At 61.4% G+C, this 19,663-nt stretch overlaps 1 protein-coding gene across 4 annotated transcripts in view; it reads right to left on the bottom strand.

Annotated features, from left to right (window-relative positions):
- CELSR1 (cadherin EGF LAG seven-pass G-type receptor 1) overlaps window positions 1-19,663 on the bottom strand; it is a 136,022-nt gene that overhangs the window by 23,986 nt on the left and 92,373 nt on the right. For all 4 annotated transcript variants that reach the window (XM_056797609.1, XM_056797611.1, XM_056797610.1 and 1 more), the window contains exons 6-16: window positions 9,971-10,128; window positions 9,215-9,378; window positions 8,957-9,082; window positions 7,809-7,975; window positions 4,135-4,320; window positions 3,641-3,754; window positions 2,364-2,538; window positions 1,933-2,074; window positions 1,215-1,335; window positions 612-795; window positions 8-109 (exon numbers count right to left, since the gene is read on the bottom strand). In XM_056797609.1, the coding sequence (XP_056653587.1) occupies window positions 8-109; window positions 612-795; window positions 1,215-1,335; window positions 1,933-2,074; window positions 2,364-2,538; window positions 3,641-3,754; window positions 4,135-4,320; window positions 7,809-7,975; window positions 8,957-9,082; window positions 9,215-9,378; window positions 9,971-10,128 (1,639 nt within the window). The remainder of the gene's footprint in view (window positions 1-7; window positions 110-611; window positions 796-1,214; window positions 1,336-1,932; window positions 2,075-2,363; window positions 2,539-3,640; window positions 3,755-4,134; window positions 4,321-7,808; window positions 7,976-8,956; window positions 9,083-9,214; window positions 9,379-9,970; window positions 10,129-19,663) is intronic.

Raw genomic sequence — 19,663 nt, 5'->3', positions numbered from 1 at the left:
CACTTACCCACAGATCCCTTGGGGCAGGGCACCGCCGCGGGCTGCCCAAACTTGGTCTGCGGCCACCAGATGCCGGCCTCAAACGCACGGGGACAGCCACTGTAGATCACTGGGGCACACGGGGAGAAACGGCTGAGCCAACGAGGACCTCCTGCCCTTGGGGGGCCTCTCCCACCCACAGAACATCCTCTGCCCCTTTGCTCAGTGCAGGGGCCTGCGAACTCCTCCCCCATCCAGAAGCGGGCCTCAGTTTCCCCAAACATAAAACCGGGAGACTTTTCTGTGGACGCAGACCTCGCGCCCCAGCTAGGCCCGACGCTGGGTTTTTGCTGGCTCAGGGCATGGCATCCGGAGCAGGGCAGGAGAGGCCTTCCCGGGCATTTCCTGAGCCATTCTCCTCTCCGGCCCGGGGGAGCCCAGCCAGGAGGCCAAGCGTCTGACTTCCCTGTCCCCAGGAGAGGCCAGGGGCTCGGCCTACCTTCCCCCTCTAGAGCGGGGTGGTTCGGTTGGACGGGCCAAAGCCGAAAAGCCCGAGCCGGGGAGGACCGGCCAGCCGGGGGTCCCGGGAGCCCCCGTTCCCCTTCCGAGCAGTCTCAGAGGGCGGCACCCACCTTCACAGCCCTGGGTGGTCACCTCGGCGAAGGGGTTGTCGCAGCGGTTACACTGGCGCCCGATCACCCCCGACTTGCAGGCGCACTGGCCCGTCTCCATGTCGCACGTGCGGGTGTGCGAGCCGTGGGCAAAGCAGTCACATGGGGAGCACGCCGCCTGGTTCTGGGGCTTGTAGTAGTTCTCCTGGGGGGAGGGGGCAGGGAGGAGAGGGGGGCAGAAGGTTCAACTTGGCAAAGCTTTCTTAAGCCCCTTCTGTCCTCGGGCCAGGAGAAGCCCCCAGATTAGACCCCAGCCAGGCACAGCCTCCCGGAGCTCCCTCCCGGGCTTGGATGAGGCTTCGGAAAGGAATGAGGGCACTGCCAGTGACCTAAAGCTGTAGCCTACGCACCCCCCCCCCCCCCCCCGTCCTCCAGAGCCCTCCATGGCTCCTCGGTGCGTCGTGCACCAAGAGAAAACAGCCGCTCCTCGCACCCACGCTCGGCCATGCCTCACCCGCCCCGAGCGCTCTCATTCTCAGGACTTCTCTTCGTGCCCCTTTTCCACAAGAGCCAGGCGGCGGGACTGCCGGAGATCTGGGGCTCACCAGGGCCGCCCCGACCTACCTTGCACTGGCACTCGCCATTGGTCTTGTTGCAGTCTGGGTCGAAGCCTTTGCTGACCTCGCAGTGACAGGGGCCGCACACGGGGCTTCCCCACCAGCCTTTGGGGCACGGCAGGTGGATCCTGTTTGGAAGCAAAGGGCACAGCCCGGGTCATCGCCCCGGGCCGCCATTCCACACCCACATCCCCCGTTCTCGCCCCCTCCTGGCCCCGTTCTAGGTCCCCCTCATCCAGGAGAGCCCCGTTCTAGGTCCCCGCTCAGCTGACGGCCCCCGTTCTAGGTCCCGGCTCAGCTGACGGCCCCCGTTCTAGGTCCCCGCTCAGCTGACGGCCCCCGTTCTAGGTCCCCGCTCGGCCCAGACAGCCCCCGTTCTAGGTCCCCGCTCGGCCCAGACAGCCCCCGTTCTAGGTCCCCGCTCGGCCCAGACAGCCCCCGTTCTAGGTCCCCGCTCAGCCCAGACAGTCTCCGTTCTAGGTCCCCGCTCAGCCCAGACAGCCCCCGTTCTAGGTCCCCGCTCAGCTGACGGCCCCCGTTCTAGGTCCCCGCTCGGCCCAGACAGCCCCCGTTCTAGGTCCCCGCTCGGCCCAGACAGCCCCCGTTCTAGGTCCCCGCTCAGCCCAGACAGCCCCCGTTCTAGGTCCCCGCTCGGCCCAGACACTCCCTGAGGTCAGAGAGGCCGTCCGCCGGCCCGGGCTCCCTGGCAGCCGGAAGGGTCTCACTTGTTTTCGCAGTATTGGCCGTAGTAGCTCTGCCCGCATTCGCACAGGTAGCCGTGCGCGGAGCTGGGTTGGCGCACACAAGCGGAGACGTGCTCACAGGGGTTCAGGCGGCACACGTCCACGCAGTCTCTCCCGAAGTACCCTACAAGAACGGGAAGCCGCCTCCATCGATGGGGGGCCTTCGTGCCCTTCCGCACGGCTGACAGTCCCGTCGCCTGTGCTCCTGGCAGGGCCTTTGAGGTGTTGGGGGGCGCACGTGTGCACCCCTCACACTCGCCCCCCCCACGCTGCACTTAGCCCCCACACTAACACACTTGTATTTGCACACACACACACTCCTCCGCACGCACGGCCAGGCTCTCAGGGCACCCGCGGAGGAGGGGGCGGGCCGTGGCCTGGATAAGTGGGGGCTCCCTCCCTGCCGCTCTCACCCGGCGCGCAGATGCACGAGTAGCCATCCCAGGTGTCCGTGCAGTAGCTGTGCTCGGGGCACGGGCCGGAGGCGCACGGGTCATCCATGGCACAGCCGTCCTTCACCCTGACTGTAAGAGCCTCCTTCATGTTCAGCGTCAGGATGTTTGTGGACGTCTCTCCCATCCTCACTCCCTGCGGGAAGGATGCGGCTCACACCTCCTCTGGGCTGGGAGGCTGGTGTGAGCCACGGGGCGACCCCGGAGGGCAGGGGCCGGGCTGGTGTGAGCCACGGGGCGACCCCGGAGGGCAGGGGCCGGGCAGAGGGCCGGGCTGGTGTGAGCCACGGGGCGACCCCGGAGGGCAGGGGCCGGGCTGGTGTGAGCCACGGGGCGACCCCGGAGGGCAGGGGCCGGGCTGGTGTGAGCCACGGGGCGACCCCGGAGGGCAGAGGCCAGGCTGCCCAGGGGCTTGGGTCTGTGGTTGTGGGGCCATCAGAGATCTCGGATGGTGCCGTCCCGACGGGCATTGTCTGCCCCTCCACAGCGAATGTGTAGAGGAAGTAAAGCCCTGGTTCCCTCCCTGCTCTGGGGAGGAATCGCTCTCTTCTAGGAAGATCGTGAGGAAAAGCTCTGGGCAAAGCCAGGATGCTGCCCATGATGGGAGGGGGCAGCCTCTGTGCTGAGAATTGGGGTTCAGCTGTCCGCGGGGGGACCCCTGGCCTGGAGAGATGCCCTCACCTTTTTCAGCCGGGCAGGGGGCTTCACTGGGGAGGGACGCTTTCCTCTGGACCGTCCAGAGCACCCGACGGCACGCGGCTAAGACGTGCTCTGGGCCACGGCCACCCCAAGCTCTCCCTCCCCTGCCCCAAGGACCCCACGAGTTCTTCCACCACTGACTAGTTATTCTGGCACAGGAAGCAAAGAAGTATTTGAGGCGCGCCAGAGTCACGTGAGCGGGTGCAAACCCAAATCGGTCATCATGACGGTGGCAACAGCCAGCCCCAAACAGGGAGGGCCGTGGCCCGAGAGGGACGGAGCCCAGCCAGACGCAGCAGGGCAGACCTTCCTCCCTCTGGGCCAAGGCGGGGGACTCGGGGCTTGTCTAAGGGGAGTCTGGGCAAGCCCTCCAGTTCTTGTTTCCATTCTCTTTTCTGCTGTTTTTACTCTTTGGTCCTGAGATCAGGGAGTGAAAGACAAACAGCAATGCTATTTCATCGGAGGCCGCCAGAGCACTGGGCATGCCGTCTGATCGGCACGAGGTCAAACCGAAGACGAGGGAGGACGAGCTGGACTACCTGCATGCAGCCCGAGAAGCCCTGCTGGACCGTGACTTGGTCTTCGGAGAGGCCGCCCACCAGGACGCTCCTCATCTTTAGCCCGGGAAGCTGGTTGCCAATTTGCACCGTGTTCTGTTAAGAGGGAAGGCCAAAGGGGTCAGACCCCAGCCAACCCCCCACCCAAGCTCCCAGGAATCCCGAGTGGAGCTTCGGCTCAGGGTTCGCCAGCACCATGGCCCATCGGGGCACTTTTCAGAGGGTCGGGCCCAGGTTAGAGGGCGCCAGCCCAGGAACACACCACCTCACGCGGATCCCCATCGGGGTGCCTCCTGCTGCCTCCCCCAAGGGGCTCAAAGCACTCTCTGCTGTCGTTTCCCTCCTGGCTGTGGGCAGATTCTCTGTGACCTCAATGAAACCCGGATGGAGCCCCTGAGGTGAGGTCGAGCCTGACGTCCTGGAGGGGACAGCGCCAGGGCTGCTGGTGGCCCTTGACCAGGCCCCTTGGGACTCACCTGGTCCAGGCCGTAGTCCAGGGTCACCACGGCCAGGTACTTGATGTCCTTGCCATCCTTGGCGCTCTTGAGCTCAACGAGCAGGTGGTGCCATTCCCCGTCACTCACGCGGGACCTGCCCAGCCTCACGGAGGCTACCTCAGAGGAGCCGTGGAAAACGGCAAAATAAACGTGACTATTCAGGATCTGTTGGGAAGGGAGTGGAAGGCTGGTCACAAGCCCAGGGGGGCCCAATTCCCAGATGGGAAGCCAAGACTTCAAGGCCTCTGGACCTGGGACCCGGAGCCCCGATCCTGGGCCTTGGCAGCTGCCTTTGGACCCTAACACTGCCTCTCCTGCCCACGAGACCTTGGGCAACTCACTCCCCCTCTCCCAGCTGCAAGTTGGGATAAGGCACGAGAGGGCAGTGGTGGTCCTTAGAGAGGCAGGCCAGCCAGTGGAAAGTGCCCAGGACTTGGCAAAGTGCTGCCAGAACCGCAATGGATATTATTCTGCTTAATCAAACCCATGTGGGTCCCCTTTCTAGAGGGTTTACAAGGAGCTTTTGTCTCCCAGGATGCCAAAGCAAACCCACATGGAGGGAACACAATTTCCAAGGGATAGTCTTCATTACTAGCAGAAGCAGCAGCAGCAGCATTTCCTTCATCTTCGTTATCTCTAGTGGTACCACTGTCATCTTCCCTGTCGGCAGCGGTGCCACCATCATCTTCCCTGTTGGTAGCAGTGCCACCGTCATCTTCCCCGACGGCGGCGTTGCCACCGTCATCTTCGGTAGGATGCCATTGTCATCTTCCCTGTCAGCAGCGGTGCCATCATCATCTTGCTTGTCGGTAGGGTGCCATCATCACCTTCCTTGTCGGTAGGGTTCCATCATCATCTTCCTTGTCGGTAGGGTGCCATCATCATCTTCCTTGTCGGTAGGGTGCCATCATCATCTTCCCCATAGGCAGCAGTGCCATCATCATCTTCCCTGTAGGCAGCAGTGCCATCGTCATCTTCCCCGTTGGTAGGGTGCCATCATCATCTTCCCCGTCGGTAGGCTGCCACCATCATCTTCCCCATTGGCAGGATGCCACCGTCATCTTCCCCATCGGCAGTGGTGCCATCGTCATCTTCCCCATTGGCAGCAGTGCCACCGTCATCTTCCCTGTCGGCAGCGGTGCCACCATCATCTTCCCCGTTGGCAGCGGTGCCACCGTCATTTTCCCCGACGGCAGCGTTGTCACTGTCATCTTCCCCGTCAGTAGCGTTGCCACCGTCATCTTCCCCGTCGGCAGCTGTGCCATTGTCATCTTCCCCGTCGGCAGCAGTACCATCGTCATCTTCCCCGTTGGTAGGGTGCCATCGTCATCTTCCCCGTCAGTAGGCTGCCATCATCATCTTCCCTGTTGGCAGGATGCCACCGTCATCTTCCCCGTTGGTAGGATGCCATCGTCATCTTCCCCGTTGGCAGCAGTGCCACCGTCATCTTCCCTGTCGGTAGCGATACCTGTCAGTAGGATGCCACTGTCATCTTCCCCGTCGGTAGGGTGCCATCGTCATCTTCCCTGTCAGCAGCGGTGCCATCATCATCTTGCTTGTCGGTAGGGTGCCATCATCATCTTCCTTGTCGGTAGGGTGCCATCATCATCTTCCCCATAGGCAGCAGTGCCATCGTCATCTTCCCCATTGGGTGCCATTGTCATCTTCCCCATCAGCAGGATGCCACCATCATCTTCCCCGTCGGTAGGATGCCATCGTCATCTTCCCCATTGGCAGCAGTGCCACCGTCATCTTCCCCGTCGGTAGGGTGCCATCGTCATCTTCCCTGTCAGCAGCGGTGCCATCATCATCTTCCCTGTTGGTAGGGTGCCATCATCATCTTCCTTGTCGGTAGGGTGCCATCATCATCTTCCCCATAGGCAGCAGTGCCATCATCATCTTCCCCGTAGGCAGCAGTGCCATCGTCATCTTCCCCATTGGCAGCGGTGCCATCATCATCTTCCTTGTCGGTAGGGTGCCATCATCATCTTCCCCGTCGGCAGTGGTGCCATCATCATCTTCCTCATCTGTAGTGGTACCATTCTCTTCATCACAATGAATAGTATCCTCCTCATCATCTTCATCTTCATCAATATCATTTCATTATTAGTCAAATATCATCATAATGAATAGCATCATCATCATCTGAAGTGGGACCATCATTCTCTTCATCATCATCAATAGCATCATCATTTTCATTCACCGTATCATTTTCATAACTAATAGCATTCTCTTCTCATCTTCATCACCACCACCACCTTCATCATCATCCTCTTCATCTTCACCATAATAGTACCATCATCTGTCTCATCATCACTGCTTTCATCTCCTCCATCTTTATCAGCAGGAGGTTTTATCATCATTATTAGCATCATCACCTTTCTCTCTCCCTCATCATCATCTTCGTCACCACCATCAGCACTGAATTAGTCCCATCACCACAACAGTGATGATGATGATGATGATGATGATGACTGCTCACAGTACAACGGTCTCAGCTTGAATCTTACTTGAATCTCACTTCTGATGTTCACCAGCCATACATGTGTGGACAAATCATTTCACCAGAGTGGGGCAATGAAAAGAATGCTGGATTTGCAGTCAAAGATCCTGGGTTCAAATTCTCTTTTTTAAAATCCTTACCTTCTGTCTAGGAATCAATACTGGGTATTGGTTCCAAGGCAGAAGAGTTGTCAGAGCTAGACCATGGGGGTGAAGTGACCTGCCCAGGGTCACACAGATGGGAAGTGTCTGAGGTCATATTTGAACTCAGGACCTCACATCTTTGGGTCTGGTTCTCAATCCACTGAACCACCCAGCTCCACTGCTGGGTTCGAATTCTGATTCTGCCACTGATATGCTGTGCGATATGAGGCTAGTCTCTTCTCCCTCTCCAGTTCTCAGTTTCTTCGTCTGATGATGAATGATAATCTTTTCTAGAATTAAAGCTAGAATCCTTTTTGAAGCCCACTTATCCCATCTTTAAAATGGGTTCATAGACTCTCCCTCCCTCCCAAAACTCTGATGAAGAACATGCCATGGAAGCCCTAAAATGCCAAGAAATGGAAGCTGGGACTTATGGGCTGATCCGTCTGGGTTGGGGATCGGGTCTTGGAGGATGATGCTTGTCCAGCATCACAGTCACCAGGGTGTGCCAGAGGCAGGTCTGGAAGCAGGTCTCCTCGCCCCGGAGGCTCAGATACTCCATCCAGAACAAGCCGATGCTCGCCGTTGTCCATAGTTTGCATTCGAGGGGGACAAGGCGGACAGCACAGGCTGGGTTCATCGAGTTGTCCAGCTTTGATCTTCCTGACCCGCAGCATATTTTTCTCCCCAGCTGCGGGTGGAGTCGACTTCCTCCCCTGCTCCAGCTACTCAGGAAACGGGAGATTCATGGACACACAGAAATAGACCCGAGTTTCCAAACCACCTGGGCTGAGCGAGCCCAGAACATGTGATTCCCCCCGAGCTGGGGAGCTCCCTTCCACGGCTGTCTTCATCCTCAAAGTCAGGGAGAAAGCAGCCTAGGAGGTGGGGAGCTCTCCCTCCCAAGGACAGGGGCACCCCCGCCAAAGCTTCCAGCCTGGGGCAGTGGGAACAAAGGTCCTGGGGGGGCATTGGTCCCCAGGACCCCAGATGCTGCCCCGCCTTACCTGGAGGCTGATTTTGGAGGCTGTCCCGGCGTTGGCTGCCAAAAGCACCCCACTTGCTTTCCGGGTCCGGAACATGAGCCCCAAGTACCAGGGCACTGAGATGGTGATGTCCAGATCTCCCCAGAACACGAGGCTCTCCCCACTGAAGCGCTGGGGATGTGGCATGACTGGGAATGATACAGAGACAAGGGTGGTCACCCCCTGGGATGTCCAGGGCTGCCCCCGTGAGGGGCAGGTAAAGTCCCACAGGCAGCTGGCGACCATCGAAGCCCGGGCCCCGTGGCTCCTCGTGGCCATTTTTATGGCTGGCCCAGGCCACCCTTTCTAGTCTAGTCAGAATGAGGTTAGTGCGGTGACTTTGGGACATTATCAGGAAGACAGTGAAAGAGGGCCCGACTGATCACGAGAATCAGGAAGGTTCCTTTAAATCCTGCCAGAAATACATCAGGTGGGGTTGAGCCCCCTGGACATTCCAGGTGGGTGCCGCAAGGTCTCGCCTCCTCCCAAGCCCAGAGGACCAAAGGAAAAGCTGCCACAGGTCAGGGCCGCTTCCTCTAGAGGGAAGCACAGCCTTATTGTCTCTTTGGGGCGATTTCCTGCTGGGATGGACCACAAACAGGGCTTTGTTTTCTTTGGCATGACAGCTGGCCAGGGCTGGGCCCTCGGGCTGCTGACCAGCTCTGGGACCTGCCTGCCTGCTGAAAGGGGCAGAAATCCAAGGCCGGGCTGGGGAGCTGTGAGGGTGGGTCCGAAAATGAAAGCCCAGGCCTGGCTCAGACACTTATTAGTCGCAGGGTGGATCACCGGCACTCTTGGAACCTCAGTTAATTCATCTGGGAAATGGGGACAATAATATCCCCTCCCACAGGTCATGGTAATGTGATGAAATCTCTTCACATCAGATGGTGTATGGTCATCTAACAGATGAGGAAACCAAGGTGCAGAGAGCCAGGGACTTGCCCAAAGTCAATGGGTTTGAGCTAGAACAGGAAAGAGGCCCACAGAGGGGAAGGGCCTTGCCTGAGGACGCACAAGAGATTTCGTGGCGAAGCCTGGAGGCTGGCTGAGCTGAGCTCTGACATCCTGGGCTCTAAGGCCCCCCCAGTCCCGACACCCCCATTCTCACGAACCCTGCCCCCAGTCCTTACCCTGCTCGCAGTTCTTGCCCCCATAGCGCAGTGGACAGTTGCAGATGTACATGTTCCATTTGTTCACACACGTGCCCCCATTCTGACACCAGACGCTGTCACAGTGGTTCTCGCGCGCGGTACAGCCTGCGGTAATGGGCACACTTTTACGTCTTCTCGGGGAGGCTCCAGGACGGGCCCCGGACGCCCTCCTCGGGGCGCCCCGGTGTGGGCGCCGGCCCCTTTCTAGCGGGGGCCAACAGGGAGGCTGCCGCGTACCTGCTCTGGTGCCGTTGTTGGCGATGAAGCTCTCCATGTCAATGACCTGGTTGTCAATGGACAGGTTCCTCATGCAGCCCACAAACTGCCTGTTGTGCACGGGGAAGTCCTCGGGCAGGTTGGGGACACCTCCCAGGAGGAGGGGGCCCGTCAGGTCCAGGGACCTAAAGGCGCAAAGGCAAGCGCAGACGGATGATGCCACCCACTCCAGCTCCCTCCGTGGCTCCCGTGGTCTGGCCAGCCCCGGCAAAAGGCACTTCCTAATCTGGTTTCTCCCTTTCTTTCCAGGCTTACTGCTCGTCACGCAACGTGCCTTCCAAACTGTCGGTTCTGATTTCTCCCGACATCTCATCTACCATCTCCGGACACTTGCACAGGCTGAAAATGCATCCCCTCCTCACCTGCCCCTCCACCGCCTCGGCTTCCTTCAAATGAGACCAGGGCCCAGTCTCAAAGGGCTCGGCACGGGGAAACAGCAAAGGGAACAGAGCAGGCCCCCGGCAGCGCCGTTCCCTTCCTCCCTCCCCAGGAGGCTCGGGCTGCCTTCCCACAGAGCGACGCTCCTGGGCTGATCCTCTGCTCTGGAGCTATTCGGGAGGATGGGAAGCCCCTCGAGGGCAGGCACGCACAGCACGTGAGATGCTCAGGACGGTTAAGGCTGCTGGGCTGGGCTGGGGGGGCTTCACTCGAATCTAGGCATGTTCTGCCCCGTTCAGCAGCTCCTCCCGGGCCCCCCTTCCCTGAGGGAAGACTTACTTCTTAGAGCCCGTCTGGGTGCCCTGCGCGGCACAGCTGTAATTGGCCAAGAGGCCGCCAAAGCGCACGGCCACGGCCGTGTCACAGTCGTCCACGGACACCACGGCCACCTTCTCTCCAGAGGGTCCGTGAGGGATTCCCAGCCTGCCAATGTGGGGCTGCGGGAAAAGCACAACCAGAAGTCACAGAGACTGAAATAAATCAGGGGGTGTCAGGACCGGGGGGGCCTTAGAACAGGGGGTGTCAGGACTGGGGGGTCTGAGAACAGGGGGTGTCAGGACTGGGGGGCCTTAGAACAGGGGGTGTCAGGACTGGGGGGCCTTAGAACAGGGGGTGTCAGGGCCAGGGGGGGCTGAGAACAGGGGGTGTCAGGACTGGGGGGCCTTAGAACAGGGGGTGTCAGGACTGGGGGGCCTTAGAACAGGGGGTGTCAGGGCCGGGCCTTAGAACAGGGGGTGTCAGGGCCGGGGGGCTGAGAACAGGGGGTGTCAGGACTGGGGGGCCTTAGAACAGGGGGTGTCAGGGCCGGGGGGCTGAGAACAGGGGGTGTCAGGACTGGGGGGCCTTAGAACAGGGGGTGTCAGGGCCGGGGGGCTGAGAACAGGGGGTGTCAGGACTGGGGGGCCTTAGAACAGGGGGTGTCAGGGCCGGGCCTTAGAACAGGGGGTGTCAGGGCCAGGGGGGCTGAGAACAGGGGGTGTCAGGACTGGGGGGCCTTAGAACAGGGGGTGTCAGGGCCAGGGGGGCTGAGAACAGGTACTGTGCAAAGTTTGGGCAGGGATGAAAAGGTCTGGGAGGAAACACTATGGAGAGGCAAGAGTGGGCAAATTCAGGAGGTGTGGGTAGATTGCCTGTACCAGCCAGGACCCTGCTGAGGTTACATTAAGGAAGTTCACAGAGGACCCAGGAAGCCTGGCAAAAGACAATCTGCCTAGACAAGGGTGGCAGGTGGCAGTGACCCCCATTCCTAAAGCCCCTTCAGGCTTACAAACCACCTTTCCCTTGTGAGATAAGATTGTATAAGTATGAATATGCCCATTTCACAAAATGGGAAACTGAGGCTTGGCAAGATGAAGCAACTTATCTGGGGTTGCTAGGGAAGGAGCATCAAGGCCGGAGCTTGCACTCTGCTCTTGACCCCCAAGGCCCCCCTGCCTCTTACAATGCTCTGGGTGCCTCCTACAGCCCTTTGTGAGCGTCTGGGGGTGGGGGCTGCCCCTTGGGATGCACAGGGAGGGCAGCACAGGCACAGGCCCACAGCCCCTCTCACTGCCTCCTCTGCACGAGGAGGTGGAAGTGGGTGGACCAGGGGCCCAGCAGCTCCTTCCATTCTGGGAGTCAGACACGGGATTCTATGAGGCAAGAGAACATCCTGGGAGAGGGGAATGGGGCGCCTGCTCCCCCACTCCCAGTCGCCTCTGCCTCAGTTTCTCTCCACTGACATCTTCCTGTGACCCTGGGGACTGGAAGACACTGAAATGTCAGGCTCCCTTTCACAACAAACCCGGAACCCCACTGTCTAGATGGGGAAACCGAGTCCCTAAGAAATCGATCTGCCTGGCTCCATCTGTCTGTGTCTCCCCAGGGCTCAGCCCATACCCGATAGGGGCAGAAGAGCCTAGCATGCTGCTAGGGAGGAGGAAAGGTGGGACGGGAACCAGGGCCAGAGCAGCCTGGCCACAGCGCACGGCCGCCTCCTGACGCCCCCCCACTAGGTGTGCCCGCTGTACAAAGAGCCGCCTCCAGGCTCCCCCAAGCCCGCCATTAGCCAGCAGCCACCTTGTAATTTACATTTTTGGGCGCGGGTGTTGGGCAGGGAGAGGAAGGGCCCGGGAGCATTTCAGTTCAGCGCCGCTTTCATGAGGCTAAGCCCCTGCTTACCAAATTACAGTGGCGGGGAGACTGCTCAGACACAGCCACCACCAAGGAGGGCGGATGATGGCTGGACGGGGCGCCAGAAGCCAGGGGCAGCCGTGGGCAGGGGGCGGCCCCCAGGGCAGGCAGGGCAGATGATGGTCAGAAGGGGTGCAGCAGGCAGGGGCAGCCCCCAGGGCAGGGAGGGCAGGTGATGGCCAGAAGGGGTGCAGCAGGCAGGGGCAGCCCCCAGGGCAGGGAGGGCAGGCGATGGCCAGAAGGGCTGCCAGGACCCAGGGGCAGCAGCAGGCAGGGGCAGCCCCCAGGGCAGGCAGGGCAGATGATGGTCAGAAGGGGTGCAGCAGGCAGGGGCAGCCCCCAGGGCAGGGAGGGCAGGCGATGGTCAGAAGGGGTGCAGCAGGCAGGGGCAGCCCCCAGGGCAGGGAGGGCAGGCGATGGCCAGAAGGGCTGCCAGGACCCAGGGGCAGCAGCAGGCAGGGGCAGCCCCCAGGGCAGGGAGGGCAGGTGATGGCCAGAAGGGCTGCCAGGACCCAGGGGCAGCAGCAGGCAGGGGCAGCCCCCAGGGCAGGGAGGGCAGGCGATGGCCAGAAGGGCTGCCAGGACCCAGGGGCAGCAGCAGGCAGGGGCAGCCCCCAGGGCAGGGAGGACAGGTGAGGGCCAGAAGGGCTGCCAGGACCCAGGGGCAGCAGCAGGCAGGGGCAGCCCCCAGGGCAGGGAGGGCAGGCGATGGTCAGAAGGGGTGCAGCAGGCAGGGGCAGCCCCCAGGGCAGGGAGGGCAGGCGATGGTCAGAAGGGGTGCAGCAGGCAGGGGCAGCCCCCAGGGCAGGGAGGGCAGGCGATGGCCAGAAGGGCTGCCAGGACCCAGGGGCAGCAGCAGGCAGGGGCAGCCCCCAGGGCAGGGAGGGCAGGCGATGGCCAGAAGGGCTGCCAGGACCCAGGGGCAGCAGCAGGCAGGGGGCAGCCCCCAGGGCAGGGAGGACAGTCCAACAGAGCTCAGGAAGGAGCCCCCCCTGGAAGGTCCTCAGCCACCGTTACTCAGCAGGGCCCTCTGACCCTCGGGACGTCCCAGGCCATCCGGGCGATGAGCACAGGAGCTTGGGGCCCTCCTGTGTCTAGCATCCACGTGCATGTCATCTCTCCCATCAGAATGGCAGTGCCTGCTCTTGCCCTGGGCCTGGTGGCCGCTTCATGAATGCTTGCTAGTGGCTGGATTGTGGCTTTAGCTCTGGAGCTAGAAAGGCCCCCTACGTCATCGACGACCCCTTCTTTGTACAGCAGGGTGAGCCGAGGCCCGAAGAGGCTCAAGGTTATGGCCCCTAACGTGAAATTAGGCAAAGTGCATTCCTTCCACCCGGATGGTGCTGGATTTGAACCTGGGCCCTGAGACTCCTTTCCACTAACCACAGGGATGGCTGACTATTGACGTTCTGGACCTCCTCTCCTGGGCACACGTTGGCTGTGGGCTCCCTCTTAGGAGGACATCAAGCGTCAGGGATACGAGGAGTTCCGTCCTGCCGACACAGCATCCACAGCCCCTGCACGAGGGCCCGGGCACTTGACCCTGGGCCGGCCAGTCCCACGTGTCTGTCCTCTGAGGCCCCTCCCGACTGAGCGTGGACTAGACCAGTTGGAAAGGAGGCCCCGGTGGCACCGTGCATCGGTGAAGCCCGTTGCCAGGGTGCTCACGGATCTCCGGATGACCAGGGTAAAGGCAGAGGCAGGGGGAGCCTCCTCGGCCTGGCCTCCCAAATGCCCTCCAGAAAGGACCTGGCAAGGGGGCATTCATGCCAGGGCCTGGCATCAGGGAGGTGGGGTGGCCTGAACCCAATGGGGCGCGCGCCATCCTTCTTCAAGGGTTGTCTTCGATGTTCTGTTCCGAGCAAACAAGTTGTCCTCCCTCTTCCTCTGAAGGCCTCCAGCCAGGAGAAACTTCCTCCGCACGGTGACCCGCTCTGCTTCTGGCGATGGCTTCTCGCAAGGGAGTTTTCCTGTGGAGGTGCCGGGCCCGGGCAAAGACCTGGAGAACGGAGGACGAACGCAGGCCCGGCTTCTGTTCCAAAGGGGTCACCGCCTGATGGGAGCTGCCCCGGAGGGCAGCCTCGCTCCCCCGGGGAGGCCGAGCCTGGGGTCATCCGCTGGGCTTGCCTTGGCTGGCCTACCGCACGCACGCTCGCCGGTTCTGACAGCTCGTTTGGTTCCGTCCCCTCGTCCACTCGCCGCCCGTTCTTGGCCTCCACAAAGGCCTTCGTTGCTCTCTGCTGAGGGGCACGAGGGGGCCCTTCTTTCATCAGTGACCTGCGGGAGTCCACAGCCGGGGACTGGATCTCCTGGGGTCAAAGGGCACAGACATCTCGGCTACCTTCCAGAACGGTTGGACCGATTCCTCTCTTCACCGACAGTGCTTTGATGGCTCTGCATGGGCCGCTTGCTCCCCCCGCGGAGCTGCCCTCCGCTCTGCTGTCGCCTCTTGTCCTCCCAGGAGGCCTCCTTGGCGCCTTCTTTTCCATCCCTTCAGCTTCCGTGCAAACCGCCTCTGGGCCTGCCTTTCGAGAGGCCGCAGTCTCCCCACCGACATCCAGCGACGCGCTCCTCCCCTGCGAGAGGCCGCGGTCTCCCCACCGACGTCCAGCGACGCGCTCCTCCCCTGCGAGAGGCCGCGGTCTCCCCACCGACGTCCAGCGACGCGCTCCTCCCCTGCGAGAGGCCGCGGTCTCCCCACCGACGTCCAGCGACGCGCTCCTCCCCTGCGAGAGGCCGCGGTCTCCCCACCGATGTCCAGCGACGCGCTCCTCCCCTGCGAGAGGCTGCGGTCTCCCCACCGACGTCCAGCGACGCGCTCCTCCCCTGCGAGAGGCCTCGGTCTCCCCACCGACGTGACGCGCTCCTCCCCTGCGAGAGGCTGCGGTCTCCCCACCGACGTCCAGCGACGCGCTCCTCCCCTGCGAGAGGCCGCGGTCTCCCCACGTCCAGCCACATGCTCCTCCCCTGCGAGAGGCCGTGGTCTTCCCACCGATGTCCGGCAGCGTGTTGCCGGCCTCTGCCATGGGGAGCGCCGGCCAGCCGACAGACAAGCCCAACCTTCGCCATCCTCCTCTTGCTCTTTCTCCAAAGAAGCTGCTGAATGGCGGGCCCTGCTTTTAGTTCAAAGCAAGTCAGAAAATGAAAAGGAGAACAAAGGCTTGGGGCAGCCCCTGGGCGGCCGTTCTTTCTGTGGGCCTCAAAGGGAGGCCTCGTGGGGGCCTGGACGCCCCCCTCCTTGCTTTTGTGTGGCTGTGTCCATGGGAGGTCCCTGATTTAGAGTCCATTTTCTGGGCCCGAGAGGGAAGAAAACGCCTCCCGCCTTCCAGTTTTCCTTCAGAGATTCTCCTAAGGGGAACTGGCTGCTAAGTGTTCCTAAGCCACAGATAGGACAGGCCCGAGGGCTGGGGGGACCAAGGGGAGGGGAGCCAGGATTAGAGTTTCAGTCTCATTAGGCAGCCAGCCAAACTCAGAGGACCCCAACCTGAACCTCCTGGCCTCCGTCCAACTCTGGGGTGCCAGCCCGGGAAGGGAGGCCCCTCGATTCCCAGGCAAGATCGCGGAGGCCACAAAGCTTCCTTGCAGCCTGCCGGGGCCATCATCTCAGCGGGCCCCGGGGCCCCGCAAAGGGAGTCAGACTGTGGCAGAAAGGCCAAATAAAGCAGCAGGAACTGAAGCCCAGAGATGTTTACAGCCTCGGGAGGGAGGGGAGAACAGGAGAATAGCAGGCGGCAGCCTCGCTGACCAGAACCATTTATTAGGGCCCTGCCAAGTGTCCCCTGCCATCTTCTGAGGGGCAGCCATAAAGGAGGCAGGCGAGAGGACGGAGGGGCAGGAAGAGACCTCTGAAGAGGTCCGTCCGTCGTGCAGAGCTGCAGAGCACTGGGGGTCTGGAGAGTGGAGAGGACAGCCGGGGCACATCCCCGGAGGAGGCCCAGGCCAGGAACCAGGGTGAAACAAGAAGTCACACCAATTGGGATGGAGTAAACCAAGGCTGGCAGAAGAGCTGAGGGTGGGTCTGGGAAACCAGATCAGAGCGGAGAGAGCACGGAACCCAACGGGGCCCCTTGGAAAGGAACACAAGGTCCGGCTTCCCAGGAGGACCATCCCGGGAGCTCAGAGGGCAGACCAGGCGGTGCCACGCAGCGCCATCTTGTTCTGCTAGGATTTCCCTTCCGCGTGCCTCCGTTTCCTCTTCTGTAGAGTGAGGAGGGAGGCTCCAAGAGCCCTTCCACTGCCAGAGCAGCGCCTCAGGTTCTGCTTCGCTGTCCATCGAGGATCTATCCAGAGAGAAAGCGCAGGCGGGCAAAGGGGCCGCGCGATCGTTGGCCGAGGGCAGCCCTGGGCACAGGGCGCCGCTCTTCTGGCCAGGCTCCCGGAGCCCATTTCCCCCAGTGCTCTGAGCCCAGGAGGGCAGTGGAGCAGAAAGGCATTCTCTCTCCGCCCCTCAGGGACAATGGGCCGGGAAGGGCTGCCGGGATAAGGTTGCACCCTGGAAGGAGAGGAGGCTGACGAAGCCCTGGCAGACAAGGGGACCCCCACCCCCTGCGGAAAACCTGCCACCACCCAGGAAGGGAGGCGCCAGGCGCCATCTCTGCCTTGTGAGAGGGCTCTGGGGCTGAATCCTGGCCCTGCCCAGCACCGCACAAGTCGGTGCAACGTTCTCCCCCTTCTTCCCTCCATGGAGCACCTCCTGGGGGCCAAGAGTGAGCTTGGAGCAGGGGAGACAAAGGAAGCTCGCACTGGGCCTGCCCTCAAGGAGCTCACATTCTGTTGGGCGCAGTCCTTAACCACAAGGCGGCTGCGGGCTCAGGAAAGGTCTTTTGGGAGGGCACAGGGCGAGCTGAGCTCTGAGTCAAGCTTCTAGGGGTAGAATCCTGGGTAAGTCTCTCAAGTTCTCCGTGCCTCAGTTTCTTCATCTTTGAAATGGGAGCGTGCATTCTTTATCTCTAAAAAGCAGCTCAGAAATGGAGTGTCCACCAACTATGGTTTACAGCTGGAACATCCTAAGACAGGGCGGATCCTGCTGCTGAGGAGGGGCACAGAGACTCTGGGGAGAGGCTGCAGGAGGCTTCCAGAGCCCTCAGAACTTCTGTGGAAGGAGCTGGGGATCTTGAGGGTGGACAAGGCTTCTGCACCGACACCCCTCCCTGCCATTAGGGGCCCTCCCTCTTTTGCTTGGTCTTTGTCGTGGGGGTCCGCTGAGTGCCTGCTGGAAAATGCCAGGCAAAGGTCCTGTCACCCGGGATAACCCTGGGTAACATTTCTGCAGTGGTCAGGGACAGCAATGTCCAGGAAATGACTCGCCCAAGGTCATGTGGATTGGCAGATCTGGATTCGAACCCAGATTCCCAGACCCCAAATCCGGCACTCCTTCAGTCACCACAAGCTTCCTCCCTTAGGAGCCCGTCTTAGGGACGATTTACAGCAGGGATGAGCCGGTGCTAAGCACTGGTCTGTGCGGTGGTCTCGGTCAGAGGCGCCAGGTTCTCAAGGCAGGAAATGATTCTCCCGGGAAACGTGACACTCTGCTCTGCGGGGAGACAAAGGACGAGGCCTGGCTAGCGGCAGGGCTTCCCTGCTCAGCCCCCTCAGCTACAGTTTCAGGCTTTTCAAAAAGCCTTTTCCTCCGGGATAGATCTGCTCCCTGGACCAGCCTGGAGGTTAATCTCAGGCCGCCTCCGTCTGAAGCGGGCAGCTTCCCGGCTTCATGCTTCCTTCTCCCCAAAAGGCGGAGGGGGGGCACAGGGCCGCTGGGGGTGCAAAAGAACGAGCCGGAGCTTTGCCTCTTCTTCACTGCGTGGCCCGAGGCGAAATCGTGGCCTAAAGGAGGTAAAGTGCCAGCCTGGGAACAGACTTGGGTTCCACCAGGCTCTCTCTCCGAATGGGTTTCGGAAGGGACCGCCAGCCGCGCTAGTAACCCTGTCTCCTCCGAGCCGCGCTTCAAAGGCAGCATTCAGGGGGAGCTTTTGAACGTGGCGCCGTCAATCATCAACCGCATCTCTGGGTGCTCGAAGGGTGGGAGAACCCGGGGCAAAGGATGATGGGAAAGCTTTCCGGGACCCATTTCTCTGAGGCGCGGACAGATCCGTGAGGGCTCGGAGCGGTACAAGGCGCTCTCCTCTCCATGGCCCTGCCAAGCGGAGCCAGGAGCACAGCGGGCCAGGCTGCCCGTTTTACCGAGGAGCCGAGCCTGCCCGGAGTGGGACTAGCCTGAGGTCACCGCGCTGGCGTGCTGCCGGTTCTCCGAGGAGGCCCGACAGCCGGATCTTCTTTCTGGGCAATTCCAGGCTGGAGAGCAGCGGAGGGATTTCAGGGGAGGGGGAGGAGGGGAGAGCCACCGTCTGCCCCCTCCCCCATAGACCCCCAACTCAATGAGGGCAGGAGAAACTGCTCCTGACACCCAGAAGCCCAGACTAGGGTGCAGAGAAGGCATTGATCTGCCCTGGTAAAGGGAGTGAACCCACTTTACAGAGGAGGTCACTATGGCCCAAGGAGAGGGTATGGGGGAGACCCCAAGAGTGACAAAGCAGAAAGTGCCCCCAAACATCATGAACAGAGGAGAGGCCTAGAGCTGGGAGGTCCCAGGTTCAAATCTGGCCTCACACTTCTCTGTGTGACCCTGGGCAAGCCACTTAACCTACACTGCCTTCCAGCTCCTCTGCCTTGGAACCAACACACAGTACAGATTCCAAGACGGAAGCTGAAGGTTACAAAAACAGAGTGTGAGCCGGGCAGGCCTCTGTCGCTCCTCTTTCCAATCCATTTCCCACAGAGCTGCCGAAATAATGGTCCTAAAATGTAGGCCTGACCGGGTCACTCAAGGATCTTCCATGGCTCTCTATTGCCCTGAGGGCAGAAGGCAAACTCCTCCGCTGGGCACTCAGGTCCCTTGCAATCCGGCTCTGCCCCGAGTACACCAAGACTCACGGGTGCCTTCAGGGTGCCTTCAGGGTGCCTTCAAGGTGCCTTGAAGCGCCCCTCGAGGCCCCCCTGAGGTGGACTTGATGACCCCCAAGAGCCTGCCCTGCGTGTGTGTGACTCTGTGCCGAGCCCCCAGTTTGCTCTCCAGGCTACTTCTGCCCGGGGTTCCTGGCCTAGAGCGCCCCCTGTGTCCCAGGGAGTCAGCAATGGCCTTGGGCTCCCCGAGCAGGGGCCGGTGCCCCCAGAGGCTCTTCCTCAGCATGCTGGCCCACCCCGCGAGAGGGAAGGCAGCGAAAATGACGTTTCTCGTCGTCTGCATAAACTTTGGCTTCCCCAGAGACTCCGGGGACTCACTTAAGCCTCCTTCAACATTGCTCTTTTGTCAGAGAAGAATCCAACCCCCTCCTCGTCCAATGCCCACCTGGTTTGTTTCCTCCGCACACTCCCAGCATCCCCTGAGAGATCTAATCGGTCCTTTCAGGGCCGCCCACAAACCCGACGACAGGTTCCTCCCCCTCCGGGGCCTCGGCTTCCTCCTCGGTGGAAGGAGGGGGTGGCACGTCTCTGAGGTCTCCCCAGGCCTGGATCGATGGCCCGGCTCCCGCCATCCCATCCCACGGCGGTGGGACGGAGCACCTCTCGCCCCCAGCTCTGAGAGATGGCGTAGCCTAGCGCGCGGCCGCGCCGTCCAGGTCACGTCGGCACCCACCGGCTCCCGTTTAGCCTGAGCTCCGAGAAGCCCTCTGCGGGGAGCCACCGCCGGGGCTCAAACGGCGAAGGCCTTCTGAGTCCAAAAGCAGCTTCCCCCGCCCGCACGGCGTCTGCCCTGTCCGCGGTCATCCAGAAGACAGTAAAGCCTGCCCCCCCCCCCCCCCC

This window comes from Monodelphis domestica, chromosome 5 (assembly GCF_027887165.1).
Source record: "Monodelphis domestica isolate mMonDom1 chromosome 5, mMonDom1.pri, whole genome shotgun sequence".
In the NCBI taxonomy this organism is placed as follows: Eukaryota; Metazoa; Chordata; class Mammalia; order Didelphimorphia; family Didelphidae; genus Monodelphis; species Monodelphis domestica.
Note: the sequence above shows the minus strand (reverse complement) of the source record. Positions and strands in the feature narration are given on the sequence as shown.